The sequence below is a fragment of the Pagrus major genome, chromosome 21, assembly GCF_040436345.1.
Source record: "Pagrus major chromosome 21, Pma_NU_1.0".
Classification (NCBI taxonomy): Eukaryota; Metazoa; Chordata; class Actinopteri; order Spariformes; family Sparidae; genus Pagrus; species Pagrus major.
The window spans coordinates 7,381,603-7,393,319 of record NC_133235.1 but is presented as its reverse complement, the minus strand read 5'-3'; the positions used below and the strand labels follow the sequence as shown (position 1 = coordinate 7,393,319).

Here is an 11,717-nt window from a genome sequence, read left to right as displayed (position 1 = left end):
TTCTTATCTGTTATAATTTTTATGTACCTGTTCTGTTTATTTGTTCTGTGTCATGTACGTTTATTTCTGTTTGTTATCACATTTTTGCACCCATTCAGTTATATTTGTGCTCTCGACATCATTGAAAATGAGGGCTTGCCCTCAATGATTTTTCGAGATTTAAATAAAGGTTGAATGAATCAATCTATCTGTATTTCTCTGTCACAGACAACCCAGCCATAGCCAATATAGAGCTGATAACAGACACGGGGAAAAGCATTAACCTCGGGCCACAGCACGTCTTTTGTGACATGCCCCTTACTTTGCGCCTCGACACCCACAATTCTGCCATCACCGCCATAAAACTGTGCACCTTCGATGAGAAGTTGGAGATCGATGCCGCCATGTTGTCTTCAGGACCTGGCAGCCCTCTGTGCTCCAGCTGCCAACCTCTGCTCTACAGGATTCAGAGGCAGCCACCCTTCACCAGCAAATCCCCATCACCTCAGACCCAGCAGACATTCACTGACAGGTAGATGCTGGATGATGTCAGGTGTTTGTTTTTCATTTATTTGCCTTCACTTCAATTAGGTTTTTAGTTAAGATTGTCTTACAGTCATGTTTTCACTGTTATTTTGCAGCAAAAGCTATATTAGGTTACTCCATACATTGCAATAGTGACTCCAGCTGGAGAATAAATCTCAATCATGTGAACTGGGTCAACAAGCAACAATTTTGCAAGTGGCATTAGTGTTACATCAATACAGAAGGCGTTTACAGAGAAATATATGCTCATAAATCTGAGAAAAAGATGTTATGCAGTAGGTAACCACAATACATAATGGGAATTGACAGGTCTGTTATTTTTCTGTCCAAACCACCCTGAAATACCAGGAACACCACCTGAGGCAAGTTCACAAGTCCTGTTTTCTCTCAGGTGTACAAGAATATTTATAACATGGAGGCTGTGTTCTGCAAATGCTGGGTACACACACACACACACACACACACACACACACACACACACACACACACACACACACACACACACACACACACACACACACACTGCCTTGTCAGACATCAGAAGCTCAGAGGAAAATAAGGCTGAGTCATTTAGAGCCAACGTTCAGTACAAGCTCCACAGCATACCTCAGATCTGCTAATCCACAGTTATCTGTCTCTCTAAAGTGTTTGGGTCTGGTTCTGTTTGAAAAGCTCTGAACACAAATGTTTCCAACATGCAGATGCTGAGTTGTGGCTACTGATCCAAATCTGTTTCAACAAGCATATACTCAATCAAAAAAAAAAAAAAAATCATGCTGAAGTTTCGGGGCTGAGTTGAATCAGTTTACACGGTATCCTGTCTCGTATTGTGGGTGTCCAAATGATTACCGGAATCCAAATGTAAAGTCACAAGCCAGTTTTTATCTCACCAAATAGCAGCCCTCCTTAAAAATACCCTAAATCTCTCTACTCTTCTGCTTTGCACAACTTGTATCCAAAAACCTGATAAGTACCTGCCAGGATATGACAGTCGTGTCACATGATTGCAGATCATTTGGGGGTGATTTCTAAGTTGTGGCACTCTAATTTTCTGAGAAGCAGTTGCTGTTTTACAGAGCAGGGCGGATGTTAGGTGGACACAGCTTCAAAAACAGTTTATTTTTCAGGGAACACGTCTCCTATGTTACACAAGCTGTGTCTAAGTGCAAAAAGATGTAAGAACCAGTGGGGATTGAGTTATGTGGGACTGAGGAGGGCAGAGAGGGGTTGATGTGAGGAGAAGAGAGTGTTTGAGAGCAATGAGTTTGGAAAAAAGAGAGAGGGGTGCAAGGGAGGGCGGGAAAACAGAGAGAAGAATAGATGAGGATAGGAGGAGAGAGTGGGGAGACAAAGGGAATTGGAAAAGATATAGATAAGCATACAGAGAGACACAAAAGAGAGGTTTGGGAGGAATCGAAGTGAAACTTAAAGTGGAAGATATTGTCGGAGGGGTAAGACGGGAGAGAGGGAGACAACAGTACAGCAGAGGTGAAGCAAAGTAAGCAGAGGCACATTTTTTTTTTCTTTTTTTGAATACGAACCAAATGTGAGCCGCAGAGGCCATAAACACCAGTGACTGCTTGGATCCCGTCCTCAACCGTTTCCTCCTGCTCAACTTGCACCATAGTTAGCACAGGCTGACTAAGGAGAACACAGACAGGGAGAGATGAGTGAAGAGGACAAGTATGACTGCTCAATTAATCAAAACACATTCAAATGTTAGAGTCCAATGTGTTTCTTGGGATTACAGTTTGTAGAAAAAAGTGTCTTGCACATGTTTGTTTATTAGGTATTCTGTGATTGTATACTGAAGGAAATGGTTTATGTGGTATTTGTGTTGTAGTGATATAGCTGTCATAGCTTTGCGACTCATGTCAGTTTATGTCCTGGAGCAACATTAATTATGAATTTGTAAGAACATCAGTGCAACTGATTAAAAAGTAACCAAGGCCACAATGGGGGCCATTGTCATGGCTAGATTGGTGAAGCACAGGACCACAGTTCCTGAACCATGTTGTACGTATTGTATTGTACTGCTGACTTATTATTTTTAGACACAGTTGACTAATATGTTATTTCTTTTTAATTGTCAGGTTTTTTTAGGATAAGGTAACACAAATACTTGGTTAGATTTAGGAAATATCAGGGTTTGGGCTAAGTAGACCCTTTTACAACATTAACCATTTTTTAGAAAGGCTAACTTCTCCCATGTGTATATGTTCCACAGTTTTTACCAAGTAAAAATGATTGGTCAGTGCTGATGGTCCTGGAGCAACATTTATTATGATGTTGTAGGAACAATAATACCAACATGGCAATATAAGATTGTGCAAAGGAAATAAATCTAATGTTTGCTTCAGCAAAGATTTATACAGTTAGGATCGAGTTCTGCACCATCAGAACTACTTCTTAGAATGTGCTGTCCGACCATAATCAAAAGTCAAGAGTATGAACCACATTCCTTAAACTGAACCTAATTATACAGCTACAGGAGACAATATTCTTGCAAAGAGAAAAACTGTCTTCAGAGGAACTTTGGCACCTGGCTAACCATCACAGAGAGGTGGGAATATGTCTAAATAAGGGGAGAACGGCACATTTTCAGACAGCCTCACCTGGAAAACATTCATATTGTTGCTCACATGAAGGATGCCACAAATAGTTGTATAACAAATGATAAGAAGAGAGAGAGAAGTTGCTGATTCTTTTTCTTCTCCTACAGCTGGTGTATCACAGCGTGAATTGAGAGTGATTGTCAGATTGTTAGTTTTGGATAGTTACAAAAGATAGTTGGATGCCCCCCCCCCCCAGATCTGTGGTGCTAGGTGTCAGGCCGAGACTCAAAACAGGACTCAATTGCTGAGGTGTCAGTGAGCTGTTTTTATTGTGTTTTAACAAGGCTCTCGATAGAGTGATTTCAAAACAAAATGACTGAAAGTTACTCTTAAGGAACCTCTCAGAAGAGAGAACTAGGCTTAAGGATCTCTCAGAAGAGAGAACTAGGCTTAAGGATCTCTCAGAAGAGAGAACTAGGCTAAAACAAAAAAAAAAAAAATCACTCCTAGGGAGGAAACTATCTATGTAAAGGTATCACAATATCAAAATCAAAATCGCTCTTAAGGAGGAAACTCTATATACAAAATCTATCAAAATCAAAATCACTCCTAAGGAGGAAATCAACGGGCTTCAAAACATTAACTATATATAACAAGAAACAGAATATCTCTCCCAAGGGAGGCTGACAAAAGGACTAAACTAATGACTATGAAACAAAGGATAGGCTAAGAAAATTAACAGAAAATCACTCTTTCGAGGTAGACAACAAAAACTCACGAACACACTGTGGCTTAGGTCAGGACTGTGGATTTGGCTTCTGTGGTCGGACATGAGACGAGACACTTTGGCACAGGACAAAGGGGAACGCAGACTTTTAAACACATGAGGGAAATGGGGAACAGGTGGACACAATCAGGAATCAGGGGAGACGGGCAGGTGACACAAGAGGAAGGGCAAGTGATCTGAAACGAGAGGAGAGTTAGATTTTCAAAATAAAACAGGAAATGACAAGACAATAACCCAAGACGAGACAACCTCACCGCGGTGTGACACTAGGGCCATTCCAAAGTTATTGATCATCAGATGGTACCAACCACGTGCTTGTCAAACGGGTAAACGACATCTGAAATCCCTTTGCCAACATCTGTCCGACACTGGAATGGGAGGGCTGCATCTGACATTTTTCGTCACTTTCTGAAACCAACAATCACCCCCACTTCATGCAGTATTACGCAGGTGTGTAGGGGAAAGAAAGTTTGCAGAATTTGGACTTCTCTCTCAAGTTCTCTTTTTTATGCCTCCACGCTAGTGATTGCTGTGGCTGCAGGCATTTTGTTTTTCATGTTGTCTGTCCGTACGGCCTATTCTTGTGAACGCAATATCTCAAAAATGCCATGAGGGAATTTCTTCAAATTTGGTCAAAACACATTTTTGGCCATTTCTCATTCATATGATATGACAATTATGACATAATTTTAGACAAAATGAAGAAGTTATGACATTTTATATCTAAAAGGTCAAAGGTCAGCTTTATTGTGACATAATAGTATTCTGCAAATCTTCTGGCCATCATTTAACGGAATATCTCAGGAACAGCAACTTGACTGGTGTGCAGAGGCATAGAAACACGAGGTGGTAGTTCTAGTTCATTCTTTACACAACAATTTCAAATCAAATCATTCAAAATCACTTCCACTTCCAGAGTGCAATACCAGAAAGTGTGGCAGCTGTTTGGAACAAGTGAAAACACCTTTGCCTTCAGAAGTGATTGCACAAAACTTTGCTCGAACTAGCTTGTTCGAAGCACTCTCCAGCCATAAAATATTAGTTGTGTTGCATTGTTGCGAAAGCATTGTCTTTTCCTTGGATTACATCTGCATAATGCTTTTTAACTGTTTTAATGTTACATGATTGCCATTGAGCGATTAGTCTGAGTAAGTGTCAAATCACACAAACAAAATTGTTGTGTGATTTTTGTTAATTAAAGTTTGTAGTTTAAGAGGGAATTATGGAGGAGGTGTGGAGTGCAATAGGAAAGGAGGGAGCTGTGAGTTGGAGGATATAACCAAATATAGATACAGTACAGATAAATAGGGACGTTTTTTCAAATTCTTTATTTCCTCCTCTGATTCATAATTAATAAAGGAAATTCGTTGAGTCGAGAGAAATCTGACAACCCTCAGATAATGAGCAATTTGTGCTCTTCCTGGTTAACTTTTGTGCCAGAGGCAGTAGATCTGTGCTGGGAAAATAGGGAGGAGGCTCTTTTTATAGACACAGCCCACCAAAACAGATCAATAGTCCCGACACTGGAGTCGAGGTATCGTTACACACACTTCCTGCTGTGGGGCTTTAAGGTCATTGGATACTGCAAGGTTACAGATAGAAGCCACTGTGAGTGCAAGTTTCACTTTTATTGCTGCACTCCCATGAGCCATTGTATTCAGGATCCATCAGGATTCATGCAGAATTGATTTGTTGGGGAACACACCGCAAATGCAATGCTTCCTCCCTACATAGCAGAAAGTTAGCTGTGGTATTTGTAAGAGATTTCTGTCATCGTGCACTCCACTGGCAGCAGTAATCACCATAATTCTTTCTTATTTTGTCAAGTATTGAATGAGTCATTAGTATCGATCAACAAGCCTGTAAAGATTATATGATCAGTTTGTACCACACAGAGCAGTAAAACCTTGCTTACTGCTCCTTGGAAGAACATAACAAACTCCTGACTTCTATTTGATAATTTTATTATGCCAAAAAACGTTTACAATTTCAAGCAATCACGAAACCATTTCTCCTCTCCTCTCCTCTCCTCTCCTCTCCTCTCCTCTCCTCTCCTCTCCTCTCCTCTCCTCTCCTCTCCTCTCCTCTCCTCTCCTCTCCACTCCCCTCCCCCCCTCCCCTCCCCTCTCCTCTCCCCTCCCCTCCCCTCCCCTCCCCTCCTCTCCTCTCCTCTCCTCTCCTCTCCTCTCCTCTCCTCTCCTCTCCTCTCCTCTCCTCTCCTCTCCTCTCCTCTCCTCTCCTCTCCAGCTCTGTAAAGCAAGGACTCAACTACCAGTACGTGATACAGGTGGAAGCAGACGGTCTCCTTAGTGATCCCTCACCACCTCTCCTCTACACCCATGGGCAGCCTTACTGCGGAGATGGCCTCATACAGGGGTCTGTGTAATGTTGAGGATATATTAACATGACTGTCGAAGATGGGTACTAATTACACATAGATTGCATGGGAAATGAAGCTGATGATGGTTCTCTCCCTGTAGGACAGAAGAGTGTGACGATAGTAATCTGTTGGATGGGGATGGCTGCTCTAAGAAATGCCACAAGGAGATGGGCTTCAACTGTAATGGTGAGTGAGTCCCATTGGAAAACACGTCTCTGGTCCATCTTGAGCACACACACACACACACACACACACACACACACACACACACACACACACACACACACACACACACACACACACACACACACAAAGTTTAAAAATGAAGGCATGTTGAGCAGTGGGATTTCTCTCAAAACAATGGCAACACCATATAAACTTTTAGTGTAAAAGAGCAGTCACTAAATAGCCAGAAATCTCTCATTTGTGCATGCAGCAGTTTTAAGAAAAAACATTCAAACCAATCAAATTTAATTTACAAGACATAAAAGCTTCTGGCTTGAACTGATTCCACAAACCATTAATGTAGCATCACCACAACATAAGAGAAAACAGATGAGCTGAAGGGTGAAAAGTAAGATTTTGGTTTGCTAAGTCACAAGTCTTGTTTAGAAATCTGAAGCGTCTTGACATTAGGTTGGCAGAGAAACACCAGAAAAACACTTTTCAGCAGTTAAGAACAGTGTTCAGTCTCAAAACACATGTCAGGCGTGTTTCTTTTATTAAAAAAAGTTTTGGCCTTTAAAAGTGCATATTGATAAATGAAGTTCATTGATTTTAATCAAAGATCATGTGGTTTTGGATTGCACAAACGAGCTCATAACAGCTATGTTTGATATTTTATTTGATATGCTTTATCTTAAGTAAGTAATACGTTTTTTTTTTTATTATCAAATCACATCTGCAAGAGTCAGCCAGCGCTCCCCTCTGAGAGAGATCATAACCAGCTGTAAAAGCCTCTGATTCTAACCATTGTTGTACAATAACCCCACAGTTAATTGATTGGAGGCCACCTTGTAGTTCTGACCGCCAGAATCAAATCATGTGGGCCGAGGGAGGTTCATTATTTATCGTGTTTTCTGTTTTTTTTTTTACCCAACAAGAAGCTTAGAATCAGGAAAGAGCAACTGTGGTTAGGGTTTAGGCCAGGTTAAAGTTTGGTGAGGTTCAGTCAAGAATGCATGATTTGTTCTTCGAATCAACAACCAAAGATTTTTGGTAAGATGAGAAACATTAAGAAACAGTTCATTTGTGGCGTGAGTGAGTCATGTGGCTGCAAGAAAAACAACTTTGTGGGTGTTCAAGATTTAGTTACTGACAGAAGATTCACCTGTTAAGGCTTGTGTTCTGTTTCATGTTCTGCTTTTTGTTCTTGCTTATGTTTTTCATTCCAGTTAATTATTTTAAGTTTGCAAGGACTGTATACTTTCCAAAAATGTGTACAGAATAACAGGGAGTGATCTACAGACCTTCTTTCTTATACAATATTAAAAAAACAAACAAGAAACAATACAGTCCTTTTGATATGAATCCCATATGCAAAGTTTTCAGCCATGAGACGAGGGTCAAATGTTGCTCAGTTAACTCTGGGCCAGGTGGTTAAAAAAAGCAGTAAAAAGTACCAAAAACATGCAGCATAACATGGCAAAAGACAAACAAGGAAGCCACAGAGAGTGCCCCCATCGTTTGTGATTCCACCACAGGACAACAATATTTTGTGTCTGCATCCTCGCCCAGTCTGAAGCATGCAGACAAGCCACAACAGAAGCCTCACAACACAACATCGAAGGGAATTTACCAAAAACACTCCACTGAAGGCAGAAGGCCGAAGACAACATGTGTTTTCTGACCTTGATATTAGGTAAACACATTCAAAAAGTGCAATGTGGTTGAGCAAAGCCAGACAGACAGCAGTGAGAGCAGAATCCTCATGCAAGTTTTCATTATGTCACATAATCATAATTAGCTGTTTACCACCCACACATACTGTGTTATGTTTTGACACCTACCATAATAGCGTGCCTCCAAGTGTCTCTGTTTCTCATTGAAAGACAGACTGGATGTGAGTAGGCATTAGCCACAATGACATGAGAAATCAGTGGTATGTGGTGCTCCTCCACAGCCTTAAAATTCACCCTCTGTGTAACAGAATGTTCGCCAGAGACTAAGTTTAATAAGTTTGGACTCAATAATAAGTTTTTTGGTTGTTTCATAAATATCCCATAATATCGTTAAGAATATGTGACAGGTCAGTTGAGAGGAGACAGTATGTTAGTTACTTCCTTTTTAGGCCATGTGTTGTTTTTCACTAGCAGCTGGATGGTACTAATTCATGTGTGGTGTAAGGTTTGTGTTACAAGAGCTTGTTACAGGGATAAAATTTCCATCATCCAGTCAATTTATTTGTCAAGGGGAAACAAGTGGAGACCAACCCCTCCTCCTCTACCAGCAGGGCTAGCCATGCCGTGACTGAAGCTATTACTTCTCTTGTTTTACAATAAAAGACATCATGACTAGGAAGGAAAACAATTTGGCAAAAACAGGTTTTCACAAATTGCAACACTTAAAACCAATTATTCAGTTGTACTTGTTAGTCATAGAAAGAATATTTGTTTGGGTTTCCTTGCCACATTTGCTTGACCCAGTTAACTCCAACTATGCTGAATTGTCTTACTCTTGCTCGGTCGTGTTAATACAATTTTACGACAGTTCTGCAGTAACCACACATTTATAGTCGTCTTGTCACAGACAAGCCATGGACAAGCTGGCATTTGTTCAAGAAGTGCTGCTTTAAAGCTGTTTTTTATTGATTCCACTGATTTCTAATTTAATTTTTTAACTGCCTGATTAAATAAAGGTTAGATTGCACAATATGATTACAGCATGCAGACCGTAAATAGAGAACAGATGGTCCTAATATTTAAGTCAAAGATTGTCGAGTAGTCCTCTTCTGTGAGGCTTGATAAATACACAGACTTGGAATTGAACAGACTTAATCATTTTCACAGGTGTAGTCAGAGCAGGGGTGGAGTGTTTGGTGAGTTCACTCAGTGTAGTATTGCCAAATGAACTTGGACTGACAATATGCTGTTGAATTGTTTCTAGCCTAATTTGCCTTTTATCAGAAAAATGTTTCCGTCAACTTATTGAAGCCAATTGTGCAGCACTGACTCTCTGACACAGCTCTGTCTGTCTACCTTCTGCAGCTGTCCAGATGTTAATAAGGCCAAACTTCTGAAGCGTCTGATGTTTTCCACCCTTTTTATGAATAGCTGCTGCATTACAAGCTGTTGTTCTGCTTATGGTTCCCACTCTTTATGTGATACACTGCTGTAGCACATTATGTCAGGACCATTACTCTATTGCATGTATATGTATTGCTCATCGCTCAGGGGCAGCTTGTTACGGGAAGTATGATAGCCTATTTTTTTTCTGCCGCTAAAATTCTAATAACATGAATTGCATCCTTAGTTAAGTCTAAAATCCTTTACACTGTGGCTGAAAAATACTGCATGAACTGCTGGTCCCAGAGTACATTACATTAATCTTATCAGAATCAGATTATCAGAATCATCAGTTTGTTTTAGTACATAGTTTTTTCCCCTTAACCTTAAATCTTAAAGCAGTTTTTTACATGGCACATCACTAGAGTCAGACTGAGCTGAACCATGTAGCTTGATAACTTGCACTAAAGAAACAACATTTTGCTGAATATGAAATGAAAGCTTAGTTGTGAAAGTTAATCATTGACCTTAAAAGCACTAGCTTAACAAAATCAAGCCAATTTAAAAACTCACTGTCCACTGACTCGTTTTGGGAACTTTCAACTGCGCCTCTGTATCTTGCCGAGCTGCCTCCATGACAAATGTGCAAACTTCACTGAATATCATGAGATGTGTTTGAAATCTCTGGGAAAGCTAGTAAGTGGACCATAAGTTAAGTTTTTTGTTGTTGTTGTTACAGGCTACATAATATTGATTCAAATAACGCAAGGTGTTCTTAACATAACTTCATGTATCAGGAACGTCAGTCAACAGTCTTTGTTGGCATGGCATTAAAAAGAATGGTGTAATTCAGTGGAAACAATCAAAAATGTATCACCCTGATATTCTCCCTGCAGATGAATTGAGTCATGCAGATACATCTTTGACGAAGCATGTGCCACCATCAAGACCCTAATAAACTGGAGTGATTACTGAGAAGAGATGGCCCTAGTTTCCTGTCACTGTCTACCATCAGCTGTCTAGTAATGCCAGAATGCTATTGAAATGTACATGCACTAGATTAAGTGTTATTCCTCTGGTGCTATTTTCAGTCCACATGGATAAGTAGTATATTCTTTGTAATATGTTCCTCTGGTTTAATGTGATTGACTTTGAGAACAGATAAAAGTTGATTTTATCAAGAACAAAATGCATTAGTGGACACTCTAATAGGCAAAAGCAATATCTTCCTGTCTGTATTTTTGTTTTGTGTGAGACTTGGAACAACTTTTGACAGTTCTTTGTAACACATAATGCTGCTGTTGTGACTTGGTGACTTATAGATAGCCATAGCCTATTAAGGTGCCTTTGGGATCAAACTAACTGGCCAAGTCACATATTAGGTTCTCTCTCTGCCTATTAGCATTATGAAATTATTGTGATCTTCAATAATTAATTGAAGCCAAAGTTAATTTCTTACCATAATTTACAGCCTGTTGACAGCACAGAAAGTCAGATATGGTTGAGTTGACGTGGCTAACATTAAAAGTGGCCAACGAAAATACAAAATAGATTTGCTCAGATTTGGTTCACTGACAAATAGATTTGGATGGGAGTCTAACAGTGGGGGATGAGTGTACACCCTGCCAGATTCAGAAACCAGGCTTTATACTCTTTCATAAATCCTCCTGTCTTGTTCTTCTCTCCATCTCCCAAGGTGAACCTAGTCAGTGTTATGTTTTTGATGGTGACGGTGTGTGTGAGGACTTTGAGCGGGGCTCCAGTGTTCGGGACTGTGGTTACTTCACACCTTTGGGCTACACGGACCAGTGGGCATCCACTGCCACTGCTTCTCACCAGGACCCCAACCACTGTCCCGCCCACGCTGCCACTGGAGAGCCATCACTTACAAAGGTATGAAGTATAAACCGCAGGGCACATAAAAGACTTCCAGATGACGATAAACTCCCTGTGGAGGGGGCAACAATGTTAACAGCTGGCTACTTGAAAGCTGAATTCATCTTTTTACTGTTTTTGTCTGGACAGAAAGCTTGAAATTTTGGACATATTCCGGTCCAATTTATTTAGAGTCCCGTCTGTGCCTGAAATCAAATCTTGACCAACCGGCTAAATCCATACAGAAGGGAATATCCAAAAACTGAAGGAGATGGACCATTTAAACATTACAGGACTGCACTTCACTTTCTACCAACGTCCTCCACCTCGTAGTAAGAATCTCAAAATAATGACTTAGAATCTTATTATAA

At 40.3% G+C, this 11,717-nt stretch overlaps 1 protein-coding gene across 1 annotated transcript in view; it reads left to right on the top strand.

Annotated features, from left to right (window-relative positions):
• Nucleotides 1-11,717, top strand: part of pappa2 (pappalysin 2) — a 75,223-nt gene that overhangs the window by 31,318 nt on the left and 32,188 nt on the right. The window contains exons 11-14 of the mRNA XM_073491615.1: nt 208-511; nt 6,115-6,243; nt 6,348-6,433; nt 11,168-11,364. Of these exons, the coding sequence (XP_073347716.1) occupies nt 208-511; nt 6,115-6,243; nt 6,348-6,433; nt 11,168-11,364 (716 nt within the window). The remainder of the gene's footprint in view (nt 1-207; nt 512-6,114; nt 6,244-6,347; nt 6,434-11,167; nt 11,365-11,717) is intronic.